Source organism: Gobio gobio (assembly GCF_949357685.1).
Source record: "Gobio gobio genome assembly, chromosome: 13".
Lineage (NCBI taxonomy): Eukaryota > Metazoa > Chordata > Actinopteri > Cypriniformes > Gobionidae > Gobio > Gobio gobio.
Genome location: NC_137106.1, coordinates 19457756 through 19472858, shown reverse-complemented (window position 1 = coordinate 19472858; position 15103 = coordinate 19457756). Strand labels below are relative to the sequence as shown.

At 38.6% G+C, this 15103-nt stretch overlaps 1 protein-coding gene across 1 annotated transcript in view; it reads right to left on the bottom strand.

Moving 5' to 3' along the window:
• Positions 1 to 616: 616 nt before the first annotated feature.
• The window catches only part of fut8a (fucosyltransferase 8a (alpha (1,6) fucosyltransferase)), a 100270-nt gene continuing 85783 nt past the window's right edge, over positions 617 to 15103 (bottom strand). The window contains exons 7-11 of the mRNA XM_079833165.1: positions 12200 to 12437; positions 8961 to 9207; positions 6588 to 6764; positions 3970 to 4120; positions 617 to 2164 (exon numbers count right to left, since the gene is read on the bottom strand). Of these exons, the coding sequence (XP_079689291.1) occupies positions 1832 to 2164; positions 3970 to 4120; positions 6588 to 6764; positions 8961 to 9207; positions 12200 to 12437 (1146 nt within the window). The 3' untranslated portion in view covers positions 617 to 1831. The remainder of the gene's footprint in view (positions 2165 to 3969; positions 4121 to 6587; positions 6765 to 8960; positions 9208 to 12199; positions 12438 to 15103) is intronic.

Below are 15103 nucleotides of genomic sequence, written 5' to 3'. Positions count from 1 at the left end.
TTGAAAAAGACGTGCCACGCGCAAGCTCTTTTTGTGAGAGGAAAGCTCTGCAGAGTGCCGAAGCGCCCAGGGAAACACACACACAGCTGTTGCAGATCACTGCACAGATCAGCAGGCAGGCAGCATGAGATCGTTGGAACGCACCGTAACACCAACACCCTGGAGAACCGCTGGTCTCTCGAAGACTGAAGAGAAGACTTCAGAATTCAGGCTTGTAGGAGTGAAGAGATCCTCTTGGCTCCAAAGCAGAAACATAATGCGATGTTCGCAGCGTACTTCCTTATATACCCACGAGGTGGGGCGGAGTTACGCATGCAAATTCCGCATGCCCATGGCATTGGCACTGCCATTGGGCGCTGTTGAATACGATGAAGATGATTGGCTTCTAAGCGAAACCCCCATTCGTTAGTCACTAACGTACGTCGTAGTGACTGAACGAAAGGGAACGTATTATGCTATTGTGTGAATATAGGCTAAATATGAAATATAAAACTGGGACAAATAACTTACAATGTTGTGTTATGCCAGTACAATAATTAAACAAAAAACCTAGTTTGTCAGCTTTAACTCAATTGTCCCTAAAGAATAGCCAAACAATATATACACAATATAAAATACAGACATAAACCAAATTTGGCTGATCAATTTATTTGATCTGCTTACCAAAGAGACAATGCCCGCAAACATAAAACAATGAACAACTCCTTCATGATGAACTAAAATTTATAAAATGACAGCAAGTGTCATTGTTACCATAATTATTATTTTTCTTCTCATCATCATTATCATATCATTAATAATATTAGTATCATTATCTTCATATTAATTGTCGTTTTCTTATCTGTTTTGTATTTTAAAATGTAATAACTTGAAATGATCTCTTAAAAAACATGGACACACGGCTGTGGATAAGACACTACATGGAAAGGAGGGGAGGCGTGGAATTCTGCGTGGAAAGGCTGGTCCGTAAGGCTCCAGAGTCAAAACTCTTTCCGTAAAAGTCAATCGCCCTCATAGGCACCGTTTTCCAATCCGCACACTTCACACACAAACGCACACACATACACACACACACTCACACAAACACATGATAGACCTTACAGTGAAAATAAAAACAGCATAAGTCACATTTAAAAGCACAGTATGGCAGTGGAAATTAATAGCTCATGGGTGTGAAGAGGAGTGTCAGTTGGCAGAGTAATGGCATGAGAGAAACGAGTTGAGTGAAGCTAGAGTAAAGGATGCCATCATTGTGCACAAGGAGGTATAAGAGCATAGGAGGACGAGAGTAACCCGGGTTTAGGATTCCTTTGTCATGATCGGTTTGGAGTTGCAACGTTTCATCTTCCAGTTGTGTGTTCTTAAATAAACGTATTTAGTCGCCTTCATTACCCGGAGATTAATTAGAAAGTACCTACAGTACAGTGCCTTCCGTTTCTGTTGTCTTGAGTTCATGCTCTTTGTTTTTTGTCTTCCACAACCCTGATTCCTATTTCAGGGGGACTCGAGGTCCAAGCACCAGAGTTAGGAAGATGTCCCAAAACCCTTTGAAGAACCGCTAGACAACACACACACACACACACACACACACACACACACACACACACACACACACACACACACACACACACACACACACACACACACACACACACACACACACACACACACACACACACACACACACACACACACACACACACACACACACACACACACACACACACGTACACGAACACATTAATACACACTCACACACAAAGTGCATTCCCATTTGGGTGGTCCAGGGTTTCCTCATTTCATAAACAAGAGTGTTTGTACTGTTTTTCCTCTACGGCTTCTTGAGAAGTTTGTCCGCCTCTGGGTACGTGGGATACTTCACTGTCTCGATCTTCTCTTTGACTTTATAGGAGGGGTAGAGGCCAGTACGCCCCATTTTGCGGTTGATTCCCTTCGAGTATCCGTCCCAATGATTGCCCGCCACGCCGATCAGGTCTCCAGGCTCTAGTGGGATATCGTCGTTGTTGCGTGGTTGGTGAGGGTAGATGGCGATCTGGTTGTGGGCGTTCTGCCCGCCAAAGTAGTAGATGTCGTCGAGGGAGTAGAAGAAAGAGGAAGCGTCTGGGTGGAGAGTCTGCATGATCTCGTAGGCCACTCGACACACCTGTGCACAGTGGAAAGGAAAACAAAGACACATGTTCACAAGCTCTGTGGAGTAGAAAGGGATATGTAGACGCTCCTCGTGAAAAGATCAAGTCAAGCTTAAAGGACTGTTAAGTACCCAGAATCTGGAGCATACTGCACACAAAAACGTCAAGATTTCGGATTTCAAAATCGGAAGCTTGGATCTGACTAGCTGGCCTTTGCAGGGTTTTTTTTAATCAGTTGGTCGGGAAACAAAGTATCAGGCTGCTATAATGATGGATTAAGAGAAGTAACTGGACCAAAATTGTCCTTTCTGCAATTTTTATGGATTATTGACTGGTAAAGTCTATGACGGGGTAGCCGGCCTTGCTCCTGGAGGGCTACCATACTGTAGAGTTAGGGTTGGGCGATATGGCTAAAACAAATTCATATCAGTCGATATCGATAATTGTCAGGATAAATGTAAAATCTTTATTTCTCTCTAGTTTAAAGGCAGATCTTTGCTCCTGAGTGAAAATGGTAGAAACCAGACCATTAATTGTGGTTTTATCATCAGAACATGACAAACACTTGTCAAACAGGTGAGCATTTCATAAATTAATATTATGTTTTGTCTCTTAGAAATGTACATTTGATAGTAACTTGAGTAGCACAAGTAGCTCGGGATGCAGATGTTAATTTATGTTCATTAACAAAAACAGTAAGATCTGTAAAAATAGAAACAACTTCATTTTTATATGGTAATGGCTTGGTCTTTCATAGTATTTGGATCACGTTAACCACAGGTAAAACCACGCATTGTACCTCACTACCAGGGTAAAAAGTAAATATATTGCTTCTATGGTATTTGTTATGAAAAACAGCAACCTAAATACATTTAATATAATACTAATACGAACTGCTATAGCTTAATAACAAAAAACACACATTATATTCCATAAAATTATATTTGAATATTCCACATTTCTGCCACAATCCCATGGTTTCAGTTAGTGTTTCTACAGTAAATCATGGTAGATGTTGGAAACTCTTCTAACTGTATCGTTGTGGCTCAGTGTTTATCCTATTTTCTGCATTCGTGTTGTTGAGAATGTCAGCGCTGTTTCATCTGGCTTTAAACTAGTTGAAATCATTTGTGGTTTGTATGTGAGAACTCTGCACCGAACTCAACACTCGCCTACTCGTCCCATTTATAGCTTTTTCGGAGTCACTGCATGACTGTGACTTGGTCAGAGGCTAAGTTTAATCACAAAAGGAATGAATCAACTGGTAATAAATAGGCCACACTAAACAATCAAATATTGGCTTTGATTTCGGCGGCCAAAATCAGCCGCCAAAAATTGTACAGTGTGAACCTGTCTTAAGTGGGCGAATCCTGGCCAGAATAAATGGACCAGACTTGCTGCCGATAGTAAATGTTTGGATCTGCAAGACTATTCTTTGCCAGACATCATGTTTGGCATGAAAATAAAATCACAAACCAAACATAAAACCAGAATGCCATCTCAGAGCCAAACACAAAGTCTGCATTGTACCAGAGAGGACTTGTGGACAATTGATCAGTTTCTCCATAAAAAAAGCTGAAGCGCTACAAAAAGAAAGAAATGACCCAAAACCCTAGAGCAAATCCCCACAACAATGTTTTAAGAAGAGCAAGAAGAAATTGAGAGTTAAAGAATGGTCAAGTCTTAACCCCATAGAAATGCTGTGGGAGGTTTAGGCAGTACATCACACAGCTACAGGAGTTCTCCGAGCAGAAAGGGACATGTCCATGTAAGAGACAAACAGAACAAAAACTTCTAGAAGAAGTGGGTCAAACTGTACCTGTGAGGAGAAGGTGCACACTAAGAAGTTTGTCCTGGAAAGGAAGTGGATATCCAAGATGACTCCTCTCAGAGAGTTTTCAGTGTAGCGGTTGTGTAGCCCAGCCGACCATGAAATAGAATTATCGCTAATAAATTCATAATCAGGGTACCTGCACGCAAACACAAAACAAATGTTGATTAAAAGGCCCTCCTGAGGACACACCTCTTGCTATGTTCCAAACCCTAGTCAGCTGCCAACCTACACTGTACAGCAATTTTAGGCAACATTTCAGGCGAGCTTAGGAAATCAAGGCTGTTCCAAAAAGAGGACAGAAAGTCTTTAAACACCTAGTTTTGACCAAATTCTAATGCAGCACTACATGTATCCTTTGCTGATAAGAGAATGTGCTCAAATTTTCATCAAAGATGGTGGAGGGAGTCTGGGAAATGTACATTTAATTAAAAATAGGTCTATTTAATTAAACATTAACGTCAGCCAATATTTATGTGATTCATATTATAGTATTAAGCTATTAGCGTAGCAACATGCTAATATGACTCTACTGGAATTGACTGTGAGCCTAATAGATGATAACGTTCTGATTATTATACTCCTTGGCTGTCAATGTTTTAACAAATCATCAGCTGGAAAAAATAATTTCTAAAAGTGATTACAAATATATTCCTCTGTGTCGTTATCGTTATAGCTGTGGTGTGGCCTTCCCTTTTCTCACATAATTAGAATGATTTTAAATCTTTCTAGTTATCGTTATCATTACAGTTATCATCCTTGGTGTGAATGAGCCTTCAGGCCGTGTGTCCAAAGTGTTTTTTTGCCAGCTGAAAATGCCAGGCGGTCTTCTGAAGGCGGTCTTGCCTAAATGCAGGCGCATTGACGTTATTTTAAATCATTTTGTTCCATTGTTGTGCTTGTTTTTGTCATCTGCTGTCGTTGTGCATGCAGTATGTGATGGTATGTCACTGTGGTATTTGTCTCGCCCCTCTTCCCCTCTTCCACTGTGATTGAACGGTTGGGTAAAAAGCAACAGTGATGAGTACGCCGTTTTACCCAAACTTGAAGATTTTTCAACTCTTGGCTTCTTGAAAACAGCAAGCGCTCAGCGTGAAATAGATGCCCGTCTTTAAATTCGTGGCACTCCCATTGTAAACAACTGAAAAAATAGGCTGGCCTTAGGAAAAAAAATGCTTGGTGGACACAGCCTTAGTCAAGATTATGCCCTTATAAAGTGTCACTTGATGATGTTCCATGTTGGTTAGGATGGTTACAACTTTGGGTATTCTTAATGATTCTAAGCTATTCTTTTAATGATTCGTTTTGTCTAATTTTCCAGTTAAAATATAAAAAAAATCAATTTAATTTGAGAAGCAACACTGCATTGGATACTAAAGGCTCATTCACACCAAGAATGGTAACTATAAAGATAACTATATTAGCGAAGTTCCATAGTTAATTCCATAATTAAGATTTTGTATATAAACGCACCACATGATATATTTAATAAGTTCAGATGAGATCATTCTCAGAAAGACACAATGTTTGGAACAGAACAAAGATAACTATATTAACGCCCACACCAGCAGACGATATCATTCAGTTTATTCTTAGCGCGTGCTTGTATGCCGCTGTAAATGCTCGAGTTTGCTACAGCAGGATGGATTCTGATTCTCTGTCAATGTTTTCATAGTTCATTAGCTGGATAAAATCGTTCTGAAAGTGATCCCAAAGATGTTGTTTCTCTGTGCAGTTATTGTTATAGCTGTGGTGTCAGCTCTCCTATTCTTTAATATTGAGAACGATTTATAGAGAACTATATCTTTATAGGTATCATCCTAGGTGTGAACGGGCCTTAAAGGGTTAGTTCACCCAAAAATGAAAATTCTGTCATTAATTACAATTACAAAGTCCATCTCACCACAGTGACTCTACAATAATTTTACGATGCGACGACAATAGTTTTTGTGCGCAAAAAAAAAATCAAAATAACACCTTTATCCAACTTGTTCTTGTCTTCCGTGTGTGCCTCCACGACGCATGCGCGAGAATATGACGCAGATCCGGCGTTCGGACAGATGACCCAGAAGCGATTTGTTTACAAGCAGAGGAAGACGCGCGTGTCTAAGCTGTTGGATTCTACATTGATCGTGCTTTAGTTCTCGGCGTAGTGCTCAAAATGGGGCTTAAGTGTGCATTTCATGGATTCCCGAACCCCGGCGCTACGTCATATTCTCGCGCATGCGTCGTGGAGGCACACACGGAAGACAAGAACAAGTTGGATAAAGGTGTTATTTTGATTTTTTTTGCGCACAAAAACTATTGTCGTCGCATCGTAAAATTATTGTAGAGTCACTGTGGTGAGATGGACTTTGTAACGACGTTTTAAGTGCCTTTTATGGGTCTTGGGAGTATAAATGTACTGAATGCCAATGGAGGCCTATCTGAAGCCTTTCTCAGCCATCAGCTTTCAACAAAAATATCTTCATTTGTGTTCCGAATATGAACGGAGGTCTGACGGGTGTCCAATGACATGAGGGTGAGTAATTAATGACAGAATGTTCATTTTTGGGTGAACTAACCCTTTAAGATATGTTTTCAAATACTGTATAAATTGCACTCACTTAGACTTGGCCTCTTGCAGTAGAGAGGGGTCATCGGTGGCGAGGTAAACCCGTTTCTTGTCCACGTGCATGCGCTGGGCCAGGCTCTGGTAGTGGTCCTCCACATGCGCCATGTACTCTTCTATGGGGTGGAATGCCGCCTCCGTCCCTACCTTATCTGTCCGACGCACATGCACCCTGGAGAGAGGAGCAATACCTGGGTCAGGCTGATTGTGTGTGTCCATTTGAGAAAGGGATTCAAGGTCGCCAAAGAACAGGAAAAAATACAGACCAGCAGAATTAAATTTTGTGTTATTTTTTTTTAAAATGGATGTTTAAAGGTTTTTTACGCTTTGGGGTGCCGGTTTTTCTGAAAATGCCTACCATTATGTGTCTATGTGCGAGTGTAAGGATGGGCGCCTGAATAAAAAGATGACATAGAAAGTAAGAATAGCGTGTGTGTGTGTGTGAGAGAGATAGAGACAGAAAGATGGCTGTGAGTGGTTGTGCTCCCAGTAGAGAGCAAAGTGGGTGTAAGTGGAGATTGATTGTTGGAGCAGTGGTGGTTTGTGTGAAAGGATTTCTCTCCTCCTTTTCTCCCCCTCCTTTCCTCTCTCACACATAAATACATTCAAAAACCTGTCGGTGCCTGTGTGTTTCCTAAGCTTTAGGAATCTTTAAACACATAGCTTTGAACAATGGGACTACTATTGATAATAATAATTATTATATAAAAAAAAAATATTATACATATTTATATTGAAATTTTAATTGTATTTATTAACAATAATAATAAATATAGCGGAACATACATGAAAAACAGATTTCAGGTTCAGGTTCAGAAGTACAGGTGAGAATGAACTCAAAATGAACAAAAAACATGTATTTCTAATCCAAGAGGAAGAAAGATTAGAACGCTTACCCGGATAATAAATGAATTTAAATGATACAACATTAACCCTCTGGTGCTCTTCATTTAGGGGTTGCATTGGTTGTCTTCCCGGTCATAAGTGACTGGACACCTAAAAATTAAACTTCCTCCACCCCAGTAAAACCAATGCAATTTATTTTTCTTCCAACAATATTTTTTCTTTTTAATTTTGTATTTTGAGATGATTGGATGGTATTTTTTAATATTTATGCAATAATTATGGTCTATTTTTGCCATTGAAAATTATAAAAAAATTTTTTTGTGTAATTTAATTTTTTTTATTATTGCAGTATTTCAGGTTAAAATAGAGACTAGGCCTTCAAAATAATTTTTTTGAAGGCAGATTAGCGCCCTCTTTTTGAATTATTTAAGAAATCATGCAACCATGGGTGTAATCACTAGAGGTCTCTATGGAGAGGCTTGAGAATTCCCAAGTTCTCTTCTGAACACATTTAATGATTTTTTTTTTGATGGATTTGATTTTTTTTTTTGTTATAATATTGATTTTTTTTCTGTTAATTTGTGTTTTTGCTGATTTCCCATTAATTTCCTATGTTGGACAATTGACCGAAGAGCACAAGTGGGAGTATTTTTTTTACGACCACTTAGCATGCTCAAATCATGCCCTCAATTTTTTTGTGTTTACATACCTAATGCTAGAAAAGTCACCATATCATTCTGATGAAGCTGTGATGTTTCAAAATGTGGTTCATAGGTTTAGTTTTTCATTGGTGTTTGTTTGTGTATGAGTGTGCGTGTGTGTGTGTCAATATCACACTCTTGACATTTTAGAGTGTCATCCCTTTACTGCTGTGTACTTTTTTTCAGCATCGTGGCCGATTTGTAGATTGTACACACAAATATTCGGGGAATTTTTGTGTTTTTGCCGATTTCCCATTCATTGTACTATGGTCGGTCATTTATGACCGAAGACAATGAACGCTACTTTTTTTTTTTACGACCAATTAGCATGCTCGAATCATGACCCCAATTTTTTGGTGTGTTTACATACCTAATGCTAGAAAAGTCACCAAGTTTCATATCATTCCGATGAAGCAGTGATTTTTAAAATTTCTAAATAGAACATTTTCCGGTCAGAAATGACCGAAGAGCACCAGAGGGTTAATTCACAATTTTATAAAGACCAAAAACTCGGGACCACTCGGGACTCAAACCCACAATCTCTGGGTCAGGTGCCTGTCACTCATTGTGCCACCGGGAAGACGTGTGTTAAAACAGATGCCAAGTTCCATAGTTCAAGTAAGAATCCAATCAAAATGAATATTTTGTATATACTGTAAATGCACTGCATGTTATATTCAATAAGTTCAGATGAGATCATTCTCAGAAAGATACAATACATGGAACAGAAGCAATTTGTGTCTTAGTAAGCTTCACTAATACGAAACAATGAAATATGTAGCGTCTGAGTGGATTTGATGGCATGATGTGTAATATCTCACCCTATAATGGGGTGTTTGAAACCCAGCTTGGCTGTGGTCTCTTGCATCTCCTTCATCAGCCAGGCCTGAGGGCGGATCAGGTACTTGACAAACTGAGAGACCCACCACACGGGTGGGTCTCCATGAAGCCTCTGAAGTCGGTCCGCAAGGTCTTCAGGGATGGCCAGGGGCAGGTATGGGGGGCGAGGGTGCAGGCTGTCCACGATGGGTAACTCTATGACCTGAACATCCCGATCGTTTGCTTCACCTACAGACAAAGGCAAAAGACAATGAGTGGAAAATATACAGGAATGCACTGGAGAAATGAAATATTGCAGTATGGACTGTAAATTGGGCCAGCATGCTTTTCCAATATGAGATTAATTTACAATTAGCAAATCGATAAAGCTTGACGGAGAAGCTGCTCACAAGGAACAAAGTGTGTGGGCTGAGAACACAGGAGCAGGAGAAGGGAAAAAAAGACACCCTTAGGCCACAAACATACAACATGAAGGTATAAAAACTGTCAGATTCCCACTGTACATGCTTTAAATTACATTACATTACATTAACGCCTTTGGCAGGCGGTTTAATCCAAAGTGACTTACAGTGCATTCAAGGTGCACAATTTGTCAGTGTGTATATGCCACATACATCACATGCCTTCCTGCATTCGTGTAGCGGTAACAAACCTCAAGGGGTGAGGTGATGGAGTTCCCTTCAAATTTCTGTGCCATTACACTGGGTGTGTTATTATGAGAGTATGTTTCAGGCCATGGGGATGTAGAATATATTGGAAGCCATATCTGTATATATATATATATATATATATATATATATATATATATATATATATATATATATATATATATATATATATATATATATATATATATATATGCACATTACATGGTGGCTGAAACACTGTAAAGATATCTGGATCAAAAGGCAGTAACTATTGAAAAATCCATATTGTTCAACCACAAGCATGAAATATAAGGAAAAAAACCTTTATCAGGGAAAAACGTCTTCAAAGAGACTGTGTGTTCCAGGTTTAAATTATGCCTTATGCAGCATTAAATGTTAAAAAGTATTTTCACACAAAGAAGTGTTGGAGAAACTCCCCAGCCGTTCTTATATAACCTTGCTGTTAGGCTCTTTGCATGGGGATGAGGTTTTTCCAGCCCAGCACCCCTCATTGCACTGATAAACAAAATAACTCTCTCTCTCTCTTGCTCTCATCCTCATTAGAGCAGCAAGAGAATCTAAATTACATCTTGTCCTTGCATCCTGATGAATAAATTGAAGGAGGGGGGGGGGGGGGTGCTTCAGGGGAGGAGGCTTCTTTATTATTTTTAATTCATGCTCTCTGTGCGTTTGTACCGCTGAAGCGACACTGATTCATTTTAATGCCGCATGTGTTTGGGTGTGCATGTTGCTGGGGGTATTTTCTCTAAACGCCAGCAGGATTATCCTGAAGGATTTTGTCTGGCCTTTGACCCGTGCGTGTCATAACTAGAGGCATTAACAGGGTTATGTTATGTACATTATTGAGAACCATCTCTCGAAAGCTCCACTAGAATTAGCCTGAATTCATTTGGGTATCGTCAATATGTGCGTTTATGATGAGAAGCCAAGATGTTAATGTGTGAAAACTGATGGCACGGCATTAACAACACCAAGGTCATGGGTTCAATTCCCAGGGAATGTAAAAAACAGTGAGTACCAGTCCACTTCGAGCTCCATCTTGAATACATTGTAAGTCGCTTTGGATAAAAGTGCCTACCAAATGCATAAATGTATGTAGCGTAATGAGTTGGATTGGCATGTTTAATTTCACTCGCTTGCTCCATCTCTGTCAATCTCACTGGTCCGTGGAGTGCAGAAACTCAGACTTCAGGGCAAACTAAGAGAGACTGTGTCCTCTGGGATGAAAGAGTGATGGGAAAGTGCTGCTTTGTTTTGAGGTCATTTCTTTCATGTTTTAAAGGCAGTTTCTCCTTCCCCTCTGCTTTCCTTTTAAGAGCACAGCAGGTTCACTCCAGCTGTAGAGAAATTCCCCTGAACACTGGATTCAGCCTATTAGACGGACTCTTAAGCAGGGCGAGTGTATATAAAAATGACCATTAGTGTGTTTCCCAAATGAACAGTTCAAAAAGTCCATTATTGGATAAATGTTCTTGCATTTATGAAAAACAATCAAATGGCCAGCACTCCGATTGACATTATTAAACAGCGAGGTGCCAAAAAAAAACATATGTACTGGGAACAAAAAAAATTACAGAACATAAAAAAAAATTAAAATGCTCATCCCTAATCTCAACACAAGAAACAAACAGATGAAGTGTATTCAGGTCCATGATCTTTTTGAAATTTCACCTAACCATCTGGCACATTTTAACATGGACTGAATATAATTAGGGATGCTCTAATATCAAAATTCTGCCAATACTAATAAGCTTATAATTTGTTTTGTGTTATGGTAGATAACCGATAAATGGCAGATATTACGAGTATATACTATGTTGCTTAAATAAAAAATTACTAAAATCAATCGTTTCAAATGCTAAAAATAAACGTAGGCATCATTATATTATAATGTATAGATTAACTGAATGTTAGATGATGATAAAGGTACTCTGAATGTAAAAATATGGGAAATGAGCATGAACAATAATGTATCCAGTCCTGATATTCCAATGTAAATAGATCCATTAAGACTTTTCTATATCCCTTTGTACTACAGTCTGTTATTGAAGGATGGGGAGCACAAACTTCTACGTTGAATAAGCAAGTGTTACTCATTCAACATTAAAAGAGACCAGCAAATCATAGCTAAGGTCATTTGAAAAATTTGGGGTCAGCTTTGCCATTACAGGAATACATTACATTTTAAAATATATTAAAATAAAAAACTGTTCATTTAAACTGTAATTATAAATCGAATCAAATCAAATAAATGCAGCCTTGTTGAGTATTAGAGACTTCTTCTAAATGATGCCAGAGCAAAAACAGCCTGTTTAATTGTAAGGGTCAGAAAAAGGATGCTAAATGATGACGAAAAAAAATATTTTTGGTGTAAGAAACCTTGACTAACATTATAAGTACTTATATATGCTATAAAAACTGTACAATATGGTCTCTTTAATCAAATAATAAGTAATCATTATAATAATGAAGTGTGATTTAGTTATTGCACTTTTTAGCCTTGACGTTTTTATGTGTCCTGTCTTATTTAAGTGTGCGTGTATGTTACTGACCAGACCAGTGTCCAGTGGAGGCCCCCGTGCGGTCAGTGCAAGTGTCGCTGACAGGTTTAAAGACGGTCTCCCAGCCGCCGGTGGCGTAACGCCAGTTCTGTGACTCCAGTATGAGCGTGCGCTGCGTGCCATAGGCGATCATGAAGCAGTAGACCACATGATGTAGCTGGCAGCCGTAACCACAACCTTTATTGATGTTACACACCAGCTTGCGTGCCTTGCTGCAGTCCTGAGGGTTCTACAGATCAGTAAAGAGAAAGAGAGGTTTGAAGAGGTTTCGACACAAACAGGGCACTTTTTGATACTGAAAATTACAATGTCTGAATTGCATAGCATTACAGTAGAAAGACAGTTTGACGCTGCTGAATATGGCATTTTTACAGTCCAACAGGTTCCTTGATCTGCTAGATGTCAAAAACACCACATAAATTCGCATTTGGCAAGACAGACAGCTCAAGTGTGTCTTCTGTACTGTGCTGTTCAGTGAGCAGTTCAAGACATTTGGATAATACATCTTTCAAGGCCACCATTAAGAAAAAGTACATGATAGAATAGAGAGAACCAGAGTTGTCGAGGTTTTTGAAGTTCTCCCATCATCTCTGGCATGAAAATATTTTTAGTATGTGCTGGAGGAAATGATACATTTGGCCATGATGCCTGAAGAAAATAATGTCTGAATGATCTTGGCTAGATTAAAGAAGACGAAACAAACAGGGCGAAAAATGGTCCCTCCATCTATCGCTGTTTCTCTCATACTGGGACAATGGAAAGGAGAGTGACTGGAGTAAAGAGAAAGAAAGGAGCAAGTGAGATAAGAGATGGATGACAGCAGTGTAGTGAGACAGACAGAGCACTGTCATTTTTCATAAGAGACACGACTTCTTTGTTATCAACCTGTCTGTCTCTCACACACAAAGTAAAATACACTCCATCACTTTAATCACACTCCAGCTCTCATTACCGCTCTACCCTGTCTCTCTCATGGAGAGCATTGACACAAAGCTATTAGCCAAAGTTAACGTAGTACCAGCAGCACAAAAGTTTTCCCATGGGCCCAATGAGTAGCTTATAATGCAAAGCAGTGTTTCTCAATCTTTGCCTGACCCATCAGCAATGCCTACCCATCATCATCATCATCAATCCAGGAATGTGTTACTTTTAACTCATATTAACACTCAATTTTATTTAGCATTAAATGGACATTATAATAATGCTTCACATTTGATGAAATTTGATGGGATAAAAATGTGATTAATGTATTGCTGTAATCAGCCTCAATATTTTAATGATAGAAATTATAAATAGATACAAATATTTCAGTGATGAAATGTATAAAACATGTATCATATATAATGTATTGAGATTATATATATATATATTCTATTATTCAATTCAAAGTTTGGGGTCAGTAAGGTTTTTTTATTGTTTTTGAAAGAAGTATCTTCTGCTCACCAAGCAATATTGTGAAATATCAGAGCATATGTTTTCTATTTGAATATGTTTTAAATGTCATTTTTGCCTGTGATGGCAAAGTTAGTTAATGTACTGTGAACTAACATTAACTACTGTATTTTTAGTATCTAACATTCACAAAGATTAATAAATACTGTAACAAATGTAGCCTACTGCTCTTTGTTAGTTCATGTTAGTTAATACATTAATTAATGTTAACAAATGAGACCTTATTGTAAAGTGTTTCCAAACATTTTTGTGGAAACAGCACAAATTTCAAATGTATTATGTATGTATGTATATTGAAAAAATAAAATGTTCTGTTTTATCATGACAGATTAAATACACTGAAAATGTCATATTTTGTCAACTTGCAGAGTTTGCTTTTACTAAATGACTTGAATACCAAACCTACATGAAAGTTTGATATTGATATCAAATGATATTAAAAGCCTAAAGATAACTAAGCCTATTTATTTTTTTTATTTTTTATTTGCGCATTATAGACTCCTTTTTAGTTCATACCACTGGTTATAAAGCTTAAAGATAAATCTAATCACAAATGTGGAGTTATGTGCTGTTGACATTCCAACCGTAACTTCAGTGTGTGACTGCGGTTTAAAGTGTTTCTGCAAGAGAATCAGTCAAGAATCAGAATCAAGCTGAGCTCTGCTGATTACAGCCTGTGTGCTTGTGCGTGGCACTGCATTGTGTTGCAGCTGAATGTCAGTTTAGTCTCCAGTGTGGAGTCAGCGCAAAACAACCGCCCCATTCCATCTTAAAGAAAGGGACAATATACTGCTGTCCCGCCAACTGCAATATAATCACCCCTCTCACTGATAAATGGGGAGAGGGAAAGAGGAGAGTGAGTGTATGTGATCTTGCTCAGCTAATAGACTTTATTCGCCAATAGACGCCACATTTAATTTGAAAAAACAAACAAAACATACAGACAAAACAGAGGCTGTGAGGGATGGAAGCAGTGCCAATCACTACAGACAATATTCACATGAGCCAAGCAATAGGTTATTCATTGAAAAGTATTCAAATTTTTACATTTGATCTGCCTGATCTTGAAAGTTTGGTTATCTTTTTGAACAGATGTAGAGTCCATTGAGTATTGTACTGTTGTGTTCATGGGTGCGGATTAATTAATTAAATGAGAATTTATTGAATGAAACTGGTTCACAAATCGCACTGAACAACTCATTCGTGAATAGGACCGATGTGATTGCCTCTGTTCTTGAGTCAGTTCACTCATTCACATGATCCAGCCAGACCGAGTCTCCAGTTAACAATTCACTGAATTCACAAGTCTGACTCAAAATGAGCCAAGAACGGGAGATCCTCGGAAATTGTGTGCGCACACGACTGAAAAGTAAGTTACTAATGCCGAATTTTAAGATTTATTATTGTAAATGAAAATCACATTTAGATCACAACTGTCAGTTG